The sequence below is a fragment of the Triticum aestivum genome, chromosome 1D, assembly GCF_018294505.1.
Source record: "Triticum aestivum cultivar Chinese Spring chromosome 1D, IWGSC CS RefSeq v2.1, whole genome shotgun sequence".
Taxonomy (NCBI): Eukaryota; Viridiplantae; Streptophyta; class Magnoliopsida; order Poales; family Poaceae; genus Triticum; species Triticum aestivum.
In genome coordinates, this window is record NC_057796.1 from 418,882,264 (window position 1) to 418,894,351 (window position 12,088).

Sequence of the window (12,088 nt, forward strand, 5' to 3'; positions counted from 1 at the left end):
GCTCGCTTTTGCGGTGTACCACCTGTACGGGGAGATCGCGGCGGATCTGGTGCCGGTGGCCGGGAACGGTGGGGTGGGGGCGTGCACGGCGACCCCGTCCCCGATGCGTGCGTGGCCGGCGTGCCGCGGCGCTTTCTGCCGCCACCGAGGCAGGGCCGGCTTTTTTGAGCCTTTGCAGACCAGGTGAGCCCGACCGACTCGCTGGAAGCTCGCGGTTTCTCGACCCCCGCACGTAGTCGGGTAAAAGGGGCGGCGCTCGCATTATGCCGACATGCACGCAGTGGCAGTGGCATGGTAAAAAGGGCGACGCTCGCACGCCGACATGCGCGCAGTGGCATGCACGGTGAGCTCCCCAGGCTGGGCCTTTTCGCCCGCGTCGCAGCTTTCGAGCGCACCGCTCACTGCTGGGATACAGCAAGCCAAGCGGCAACTGCCATGCTCTAACCGTCATCTGTCCGACTGTCCCGACAGAGCCGAGGAAGTGGGCTCCGAAGCAAAAAAACCGAGCAGGCTGGTGTTTCATGAAGCCCCCCAATGATCCCCCTTTCCATTGTGCCTAGTCTAAAAAAAAAACTTTCCATTGTGCCGAAACCTCATAAAAAATATAAAAAAAATTCCAATGTGCCGAACAATACCAAAAGCACCCCTGCCTTGGACAAATTTATTATCAAGCAGTATTTCTTTTTTTGCAAGGAATTTATTCTCAGGCTAAACAAAGGGGCCAACGGAGTTATCCATACAAGTACACACGAAAAAAAAACCTCACAACAAACACAAGAGGAGCAACTTCTTTCAGACCCGGCTCTTCCTTCGTCCTCCGCCTGTCAACGGAATTGACAGGTTTCCCCCTCCTCTCCTAGTTTTTATATAAAAATAATCCGTAGAGTACTTGGTCGCCACCAGATTCTCACCCCAGCAAAAATGGTGCTGGGACTTGTCCAGCAAAGATAGCCCTCATGCGGCTGACGCTGACCCCTCCCACTTGTTCACCACCTCTTTCAGTTGCTCAAATCCCTGAAATGCAAGAGATGGATATGACAGTGAGTAAAATGCCAGTTCTTGCATAAACAAAGCACCGCGGCAACTGTTTCTCTTTGTTGTTCCAATTGTACCTTATACTGATGAATGAAAAGCAACAATTTAGCAATCTTGCTCGTTTTGTAGTAACTAGAGTACTAAGCAACCTCATGGTGAACAACAGGGACCATGGAAGGATGCCGGCTTGGTAGGAGCAATGTGGCTCCCACCAGACTAAAGATTTTGCCAACTTAGGTGACCTGTACATATTTCACTAAGATTCATGCCCCGGTACACTGTACTTCAGCCGCCTCGGCTCTTCTCTTAATTAACAGATATCAACGCTCGGTGTTTTTCGTCAAAAATAAATGGCCATTTCTCTCTGTAGGTCCAAAAGATTCCTTCCCAAATCACTAAACTGCAATAGTATTGGATGAAAGCATATAATCCACTCACCATTCGGTTTGTGAAGCTCCCAAAAGATTCGCCTTCCTGGCGCGTGCTATTCCAGTAGGAAAACAGTGGTTCCAAAACCTTCTCGATATCTTGAAGCTTCACTTTGTTCATAAACGTTTCTGCCAAGGTGGTCTGGTTTGGTGTTCCTCCAAGCCAAATCTACAATCGCAATAAAGAAAAGGTTGATTGAGACTAAATAAATTATAGAAACCCAGTTAGAAATACGCACAGAAAAGGAAGTAAGATTTGTTGCAGAAATGATGACAGGATATTTCAGCATTGTTTTACCTGGTAACTGTTTGGGCCATCACCAACAAAGCCAACCTCTGCCATATATGGTCTGGCGCATCCATTGGGGCAGCCAGTTATCCTCACCACTACAGACTCCTCATCCTTGATGCCAACCTGTTTAGTGGGCGGCATTATCTCAATTCTCGAGTGACAGGACAGGTACAAACTATGCACAGCATATTCTCAAGCGTTCAGTTGATTTTTGACAGGTTGACAGATGAATACCTTGTTGAAAACTGCTCTAATTCGTTTAAGTATCGGTAGGATCCCTCGCTCAGCTTCTGTTTGTGCTAGAGGGCACAGAGGTAAGGCAGGGCATGCCATGGAGGTTATGTTCAGGAGATCAACATCCTTTGGTTCCTACATACATGAATACACAACTTTTAGTGGGGAGAAAAGGAGCTCGCTGCTTACTTGCACTGCAGACATATATAGGGAAGCCTAGTAATATTTATTTTTGTTTCTTATTTTAGTAACCAATCATGCAGTTTCTTTCAAATTTTCAAACTGAGAAGAAAGAATCAGTATATAGGGAAAAGTAACAGTAAGATCAACATTATCAACTAGAACAGCAGATGCAGCAAGGAGAATTTCAAGATAGAATAATTTACAGGGGCCTAATATCAACTAAAAATTGTATACTGCACATTACAGGGAAAGGGGTATGCAATGGACAAAAGTAATCTTACCAACAGGCCAGCTTGAGCAAGAGCTGCAGTTATGGGTTCTCTCCATGCCTGATCAACCCCACATAAGATAAGGTTTTGGTTTGGAGTAATACTAACATCCAAGCTATACTTCTCAATTATCTCTCGCAGAGTTTTCTTTGCTTGCCCCCCAAGACGACCATTATCGACATGTACTCCATAGAATAATTTACCATCACCCTGCAATAGACAATAAAGAGAAAAATAAATGAAACTCTGAGTTAGAGAAATAACCAATTGATATATAAATATTCAAGAAATAAAGTAAAGTACAAATTATGAACAGCAGGAATCATTTAGAAAACTATCAGCATACCATCCCTAAACAAGATATGCTATTCCCTTTCATATTTTCTTTGCACTGCTGACTAATATACATTGTGATGGAATTACCTGTTCCTGCCAGCCAAGGTAGCTGTTGAATTGCCATTCTGGCAATGGATGAAAATCTTCAAACTTCTTTCCATAGTATTTTTCAACCTCAGCCCGGAACTTGTCAATACCCCAGCTGTCAATCAGATACTTCATTCTGCTATACCTGCGGTCATCTCTTCTTCCATTCTCCCTCTGAGTGACAACGATTGCCTTTATAGCATATAATATATCCTCCTTAGGAACGTAACCAAGTGGATCAGCCAGACGAGGGAATGTGGTTTCTATTCTGTGTGTCCTTCCCATGCCACCTCCAACCTGAAAAATAGGGATAGCCAGATGTCAAAGGGATAAATCAAAAAGGTAGGCATTGCCAAATGCAGTACAAGATGGAGCAGAATTTTTCCTGGGCACTTACATAGAGGTTAAAGCCAACAGGCTCCCCTGCACTATCTGAAACGACAACAACACCGATGTCATTGGTCAGGATATCAACAGAGTTATCACCAGCAACTGTGACCGCAATCTTGAACTTCCTGGGTAGATACTGGGTCCCGTAGATTGGTTCAGGGGAATCAGGGAAGTTTGTTCCATGTGAGTTGTCATTCCGGGCTTTGGTGACCTCAGGAGGCTCTTCCGCTGACATTATCTTCTCTCCATCCACCCACAGGTCATAATAAGCCCCCGACTGTGGCGCAAGAAGTGCTGCAATATTCTCTGCAGTTTCTTGAGCAAAAAGGATATCCTTTCTCACATACGGCGCTGCAGGCGCAAGCACATTCCTGTTGAGGTCTCCACAGGCACCTAAGGTTGATCCCATATTCTTGATCACAGTGCTGATGACATGCTTCAAGTTCTTCTTAAGAACGCCGTGCAGCTGAAATGTCTGCCTGGTTGTCAGACGGAGCGTTCCGATCCCGAACTCATCAGCCAGTGTATCCATGGCCAAGTAAGTCTGGTTTGGAACTTTTCCGGAAGGATTCTTTGTCCGGAGCATGAAGGAGTAGTTCTTCTGCCCACGAACTTCTCGGTCGCTCTGCTGGTAGCTCCCGTGGAACTTGATCAGCTGGACAGCAGTCTCGTTGACATTCGGAGCCTCTGAGACCAGCTCCTCGTTGAGCGGGTACCGAAGGAAATTGCTCTTCTCCTTGATTATCTCCACCTTGCTTCGCTTAACTTCCTTTGCATCCTTCTTCAGAGGCTGCACGAACGGCAAAAGGTTTCAGAATTCAGAGCATCAGATAGCAGTAGTTGTGTATCGTTACATAGTATTTTCTACGGAACAACTATCTGTAGAATATGAACTTATGTTCTAATAAACATTCCAGGGGTATATGACCAGGACAAACAATTTTATATGTAGACTGATTTCAAATGGATTTATTTCCAATCAATGACAGAGGCAGTCAGTCGGTGTTCCTGGGCGGTGGGAATTGAAATCAACACTGTGCAGGGGGACTGATTTGCTCTCACACCCAAATCCGCAGGCTAAACATATTACTAATTATACTGACATCTAATCGCATCATTTTTTTTAAAGGCCCATCAATTTCACTAGACTTAAAACTGTCCTTAAAAAACTGATTCCATTCCCTACGCCCGAACCGGAAAATCAACCGCGCAGAAACGAATAAACCCTAAACCCAAACGCGCCCAGCATCTCACCACACCGAAGAACTCACCGTGGACACGGCGCGAATGCTGGCCGCCGAAGGCCCGCCGCCGCCGGCCGGCGTCGCCCCTGGCGGCGCCACCCTTACGGGCCTGCCGAGCATCCGGGACCGCGGGAGCTGTGCCGCCCCGCCGAAGCCGTGGAACTCGGCGCCGCCCACCGCCGCCGACATCGCCGGAGGAGCCTAAAGAGACGCGGGCGGCGAGCGTGAGTGATGTAGAGTGGATTTTTTGTTGCTGCGGGGCGCTTGGCTGGGTCGAGGGGCCGAGACGACACGGCGGGCCGCGGGGGCTTTATGGGGGGAGGCCACGCCCGCCCTGGCCCACGCCGGATAAGCAATGGGAATGTATTCCCGTGCACGCCGTGCACCCTAGACCGGACAAGTTATGCAAAGTAGGCACGCACTGACAGGTGGGCCGACGGGATGCCGGTGCATGCGCGTGGCTCAGGCGGGTCGGGAGGGGAAGACGGGATCAGCTGCGGCCACTGGCGGCGAGCATCAGAGCTGACGACTGCGGCGGCCACACGTCGAGCGCCACGGACCGACAAGTGGGTCTTGTAAGTGCTGGGCCCACCTGGCGGTGACGCTGGGGCGCACGCCCGTGGCCGCCGAGCGCCGGGGTTTTTTACTCGGAGGCGAACGCATGAGGTGAGGCGGCCGAGATGCGGAGTTGGTGCGACGGGTGGGGGCGCTGGATTGACCCCGGTTCGTGTGGGTACGTTGAACCTGGACGTCTTTTTCGGTGAGAAGAGCACGGTTCGATTCCCCAATTCCTCCCACCACCACTGCCGTGAAGGCTCGTAGCAGCCGGACCGCACGATGTGAGGTCAGAGATGAGATCAGGGACCATCTTGTCTCCCCGGGCCGAATCTTGCGCTCTGTGGCCCGTCCCGTGTGGCCGCCTCTGTTTTTAGCGCCGGCGACAGTGAGCGGCTCCTGGTCTCGGATAGAGCCGCCCATGCATGTAGGAGTACTAGTTGGGATCAATGTGAAAAATAATAATAAACCTGCAGGTGCTCAAGCAGAGATAGCCGAAAAAATCAACCAGCACAGCAGTCCCCTAAAAAACAGAGTCACTACTACTAGGCACAAACATCCGTTCTTCGCGTAGCTCCATTCCTGGACTTCTCGAGCTTCGCGTACGTCTCGCAAACTTTGAACTCTACAAGTGGCAACATTCGTGCACCGGCCATAATGGCTATCTCTCTTGAACCATCGCGATGCCACGGAGAAGCTTGCTTGAGGATTAACTTAGATTCCCTATGCATCTCATTTCTTAAGTATTTTCTCCGTGCAAGAAGCAACATCCATGCTGCGCAGGTAGTATTTCTCATCCTCATGTTCCTACTTCCACTTACAAACCAGAAAGGTGGCGGAGTGGACAAGTTTGCACGGGCCTAAAGTGCAGGTTCGAGCTGAAAGATGTTACAAGTGGGTCGATTTGGAGAGAAAACTCATCTCTGTATCTCCATTTATAGACTTGTAGGAGAGTTAGCACGAGACAAAAAAGCTCTCTCTCTCTCTCTCTCTCTCTCTCTCTCTCTCTCTCTCCTTCAACGGGCAAACATGCTTTGTAGGTCATGCAACCCACTCCTTCATGTTTAACTGAGCTCAAATGGTCTTTGTTCTCTCATTGCACATCAGAAACAAAAACAACATAATAGCAACAATAAAAAAAATTCCCAAATTAAGAAACGGATGGTAACACGTTAATCATGGATCCCTTGTCCCACTTAACAAGAGAAAAGAACACGTCATTGGATCATCATCACCTGATTAATATCTACTCCCTCCGTTCCAAAATACATGACCCAACTTTGTACTAACTTTAGTATAAAGTTGAGTCATCTATTTTGGAACGGAGGGGGTACATTCCTGCAGGGCATAAATACACCATAATTCCATCTAAAAAAAAATCAATGTTTAGTGTGGAGCATCCGAGCATGCACAAGAGATTTATGTTTACAGAAATTTCTTACAGTTTATCTATATAATTCTTGCGCATGTATTTATACAAAGAGCACAGCATTAAATAATTTCAAGAAAGGGTGCCTTCTACTACCTCCGTTCCTAAATATAAGTCTTTTTAGCGCGAGCGACAATGAGCGGCTCCTGGTCTCGGATAGAGCCGCTCATGCATGTAGGAGTAGTTGGTTTCTCGAACTTGCACTACATTTGCGTCCAAAAATACAAATGAATTTGGGGTCAATGTGCAAAAAAAAATTATACTTGCACTACATTTGCGGCAAAAAACATACACAATTCTAATACTAGTATATGTTAAAAACAGTTTGTTCCTCAAACAAATCTAGTGGTGCTCAAGCAGAGATAGCTGAAAAGATCAACCAATCAGAGTCACTACAAGGCACAAACATCGGTTCTCCCTGTAGCTCCATTCCTGCACTTCTGCCCCTACTAGTACGTCCTGGCAACACCATCTTGAGGATTAATTTAAATTCCCAATGCATCCCATTTCTCAAGTATTTTCTCCGTGCAAGCACAATCCATCCATCCATACATCGATGCTGCTCAAGTACTACTTCTCATCCTCATGTCCCTACTTCCAGAAAGGTGGTGGAGTGGACAAGTTTGCACGGGCCTAAAGTGCAAGTTCGAGCTGAAAGATGTTACGAGTGGGTCGATTTGGAGAGAAAACTCATCTATGTATTCCCTCCGTTCCAAAATATAAGTCTTTTTAGATATTCCACTACAAACAACATACGCATGTATATTGACATATTTTAGAGTGTAGATTCACTCATTATGCTCCGTATGTAGTCCGTAGTGAAATATTTAAAAAGACTTATATTTAGGAACGGAGGGAATATCTCCATTTATGGACTTGTAGCAGGAGACAAAAAACAAAATACTACTTCACTAGTTTTGGATGGAGGGAGTAGTAATTAATGTTTCACCAACGTGTTGAGAGGATTAGTAATTACTCCCTCCATTCCTAAGTATAGGCGCTCATTCGATTTGGAGGAAACAAAAACGTAGGAATTAGGAGTAGTAAAGTCTTAAGTAGTAAAGTCTTTTCTAAAATATTTTAATATGGACTACATACGTAGTAAAATGAATAAATTTAAATTCTAAAATATGTCTATATACATCCGTATGTGGTCCTTATTATAAAATCTTTAAAAAAACTTATATTTAGAAACAGACATAACATAAAAGGCCCACTCTCTGCCTTCCTCTTACATCGTGGATGTATGGGTGTCGGGACGTGGCAACGACAAGGGAAGGTGTACCTACCTTTTTTAGCACATGTGCGAGGATCTGACACGAGGCACTTTCCATATCCGTCGGCCGCGAGATCAGCCCGCATAGCGTGCGGGCGCTCCGTAGCAGCGTCCAAAAACTAAACATGCGCTACATTTATACAATACAAATCTGGTGGTGCTCAAGCAGAGATATCCGAAAAGATGAACCAGCATTTCACTAAAAATCTAAGTCACTGGTATAAGGCAGAAACGTATTGCCAAGATCAAACTCTAGAAGTGGCAACATTCATGCACTGGCCATCATGGCCATCTCTCTTCAACCATCGCGATGCCACGACGAGACCATCCCGAGGATTAACTTAAATTCCCGATGCATCCCATTTCTCAAGTATTTTCTCCGTGCAAGCACCATCCATACATACATCGATGCTGCTCAAGTACTACTTCTCATCCTCATGTTCCTACTTCCACCTTTACAAACCAGAAAGGTGGTGGAGTGGAGAAGTTTGCACGGGCCTAAAGTGCAAGTTCGAGCTGAAAGATGTTACGAGTGGGTCGATTTGGAGAAAAAAAAACTCATCTCTGTATCTCTATTTATAAACTTGTAGGAGTAGTAGTTAGCAGGAGACAAAAGAAATATTACTACTTCACTAGTTTGGGATGGAGGGAGTAGCAATTAATGTTTCACCAACGTGTTGAGAGGATTAGTAACTACTATGTAATAGTTGGACCTAACATAAAAGGTCCACTCTCCGACTTCCTCTTACATAGCTCACTCACTATCGGGCTTATCATCTCTCTCGCTCCTATTTTTTTGCGAAAGCTAGCGCTCTCTCTCTCTCTCTCTCTCTCCTGTTGTGAGTTCAATGGGGAAACATGCTTTTGCAGGTCGTACAAACCCACTCCATGATGTTTGACTAGTGGTTGGGGTGCACCCCTGATGCGTCGCTTGAGTCGGTTCTTCTGCGATGCGAGGCAGGTGGAGCGCTCTTTCTATTGCTTTTGCTGTCGATGCTAGCATGTAGATGTCACACTTACACACCCAGGTAATACAGGTGGACGCTGAATTGGCTGGCACCAAATTCAGCTCTGAATCGTAAGTACATGAAGAACATAACCTACTACCAGAACATAAGCAATCAATAATCTAAGTACAGAATTAGTCTAGGATGATAAGAGTTATGTGCCGACAACGACGACGGTTTGCGCTCTTAATTTGGGTGTTGCTTTGTATATAAAGCGGACCAAAAGTCGTTGGAGATAAGAGTTATGGAGCTGTTAACTTATTGTTGGCATAATTACAGTGCACATGAACATTTTGTACATACCTTCGTGGCTAAAACTGCACTCGAAGCATTTGGTTGAAGACCAATATCCTACAGTACTACAAATTTCATAATTTCAAAAATGCAAGTGCATGCAAATAGAAAACACGGCATGATAACAATTTTCCTCTCCGCGGGGCAGGATCTTGCGCTCTGTGGCCCGTCCCGTGTGGCCGCCTCTGTTTTTAGCGCCAGCGAAAGCGAGCAGCTCCTGGTCTCGGATAGAGCCGCTCATGCATGTAGGAGTTGGTCTCTCAAACTTGCACTGCATTTGCGTCCCAAAATACACATGAGTTTGGGATCAATGTGAACAAAATTAAACCAGGACTACATTTGCGTCCAAAAACATACACAATTCTAGTAGTAGTATATGTTAAAAAACAGTTGGTTTCTCAAACAAATCTGGTGGTACTAAAGCAGAGATAGCCCAAGAGATCAACCAGCAGTCCCCTAAAAATCGGAGTCACCACGAGGCAGAAACAACCGTTCTCCTCGTAGCTCCATTCTTGCACTTCCGCCGCTTCTGGTACATCTTGCCAACATCGAACTCTACAAGTGGCAATACTCATGCACCGGCCATCATGGCTATCTCTCTTGAACCATCGCAGTGCCACGAAGCGATCAACTTGACGATTAACTTAAATTCCCTATACATCCCATTTCTTAAGTATTTTTTTAAGAATGCAAGCAAGATCCATACATATACATCGATGCTGCTCAGGTACTTCTCATCCTCATGTTCCTGTTTCCACTTCCAAACTAAAAAGGTGGCGGAGTGGACAAGTTTGCACGGGCCTAAAGTGCAAGCTCGAGCTGAAAGATGCTACGAGTGGGTCAATTTGGAGAGAAAACTCATCTCTGTATCTTCATTTATAGACTTGTAGGAGTAGTTAGCAGGAGACAAAAAATACTATATTTCTTTACGGAGGGAGTACTTCACTAGTTTTGGATGGAGGGAGTAGTAATTGATGTTTCACCAACGTGTTGAGAGTAACTATGTAATAGTTGGACCTAACGTAAACATCGCTCACTCACTATCGGGCTTATCATCTCTCTCGCTCCTCTTTCTTCTTGGCAAAAGCGCTCTCTCTCTCTCTCTCTCCTGTTGTGAGTTCAACTCGCAAACATGCTTTGTAGGTCGTACAACCCGCTCCTTGATGTTTGACTAGTGGTTGGGGCGCACCCCTGGTGCACAGTCTGAGTCGGTTCTTCTACAGTGCTAGGTAGGTGAGCGCTCTTTCTACTGCTTTTGCTACCGATGCCAGCATGTAGATGTCACACATGCACACCCCAGGTGATACAGGTGGGCACTGAATTGGCTGGCACCAAATTCAGCTCTGAATCGTAAGTATGTGAAGAACATAACTTACTACCAGAACATAAGCATTCAATAATCTAATTACAGAAATTAGTCTAAGATGATAAGAGTTATGCGCCGGCAACGACGATGTTTTGCGCCGGTGTGGACTTGGCAACGACGACGTTTTGCGCCGTATTCCCTTTTGGGGGCGTTGTCATGGAGCTTAGGTGTGCTAGGTCATAGCGTGGGGCTTTGTTGTTGGTAGCGTAGTCGTGTGCGCTCTACGTGTGCCGGTTATCTTAGGATCAGCTTTCTAAAAGGGCTACCTCACCATTTTGTATTGTTCGGCAAGGGCGGAGCCAGGATTTGAGCATGAGAAGGGCGAAGAATACATTAGTCATATCTAAAAAAACAGAAAATAGTTGCGGCACTAAACCTTAATATGGCGCTTGGCGCGACCCAATTTTTACTGTGCGATCGGCCTAGCTGTTGAGGTGTGCATGCCGAAGACAACATGTTGCCACTTTGGCTCACATGCAGTGCATGTCGTGCATTCGGCCCGCCTCGGCAAAGCATGGTACAAAATTTGAAAATACCACCGAAATCAAATAATTCGGGACGTCGGATGAAAAACCTTTAGAATAATTTTACCTCTATAATTGCCAACTAAATCAAACAAAACTATGAGAAAAATATCAAATAGTTTGAAAATTATACACCATGGTATACTAACTAATTAGACCTTGTATGTAGTGCTCCAATTAATCAAGACTAGTAGATTGATATCCAGATGAAATAAGACTTCTATGTATAGGAGTTACCTTTAGATTGGCGTGCTCAAGGACCAAAAGCGGGTTAGAGTATTTGATTAAATATGATCATCGGGGGACTCCAATGGACAATACTTCGGCAAGATTAAAACAGGAAAGCTGGATAGCACCGCGGCAGTATCCTGGTCTGCTTGCGGCTGCCGTGGCGGCAAGGAGAGGCGCAGCGGCGGAATCAATCGATCGATTAGGCTGGTCATAGTGGAGAGTAACTTATACTAGTGTCATGTATATGACACTAGTCTAAGGGGGTGTTTGTTTCGAGGGACTTTTTTGTGTAGGGACTAGAAAAAGTCCCTCTTAGAGACTTTTTTACCAAACGGGAGGGACTTTTTAGGGACTAAACTAGACATTTGAGACTAAATGAAGAAGACTCTCAAGGAGAGTCTTTTTTGGGACTTTTTGAGACTTTTCCAACAATGCCCCTCCATGCATCCATTGGCCCGCCACCTCATGGTGTTGTTTGATTGTTATTTTTCTATATACTAGGGGCAACATGGTCATTTAATAACCTCTAGGAAGGGACTAGGGACTTTTTAGTCTCTGGAAACAAACAGGGAGAGGCTTTTTAGGGACTAGAGACTTTTTAGTTGGGACTAGAAAAAGTCCTAGGACTTATGAACCAAACAGGGCCTAAGTTACTACCTTCATAGTGCAAAGTAACATAGTAGTAGTGTCATAGATGACTTCATTTATTAGCTTGTAGACTCATCTTGTCTTGGGAAGCACTATGTTACAGTAACATATTATGTTACCACTTCTTATTAACTACGTAGCACATAAGCAAAATTTTCTTGGAGTGCGATATGTTACTAGCTAAGTTACTCCCACTATGACTAGCCTTAGCATCTAGGTTAGTGGTAATTAGCGTCTAGGTTACGCAGAACGGGCTTTCT

The 12,088-nt window shown here is 45.6% G+C and overlaps 1 protein-coding gene across 1 annotated transcript; it reads right to left on the reverse strand.

Moving 5' to 3' along the window:
* Positions 1–622: 622 nt before the first annotated feature.
* On the reverse strand, positions 623–4,824 carry LOC123182542 (sulfite reductase [ferredoxin], chloroplastic). Its single transcript, XM_044595148.1, has 8 exons — positions 4,526–4,824; positions 3,262–4,044; positions 2,865–3,161; positions 2,454–2,651; positions 1,990–2,124; positions 1,762–1,878; positions 1,474–1,632; positions 623–1,014 (listed from the first exon to the last, which is right to left on the reverse strand). The coding sequence occupies exons 1-8, from the start codon at positions 4,685–4,687 to the stop codon at positions 955–957; spliced, it is 1,911 nt and encodes a 636-aa protein (XP_044451083.1). The 5' UTR covers positions 4,688–4,824; the 3' UTR covers positions 623–954.
* Between the last annotated feature and the right edge of the window lie 7,264 nt (positions 4,825–12,088).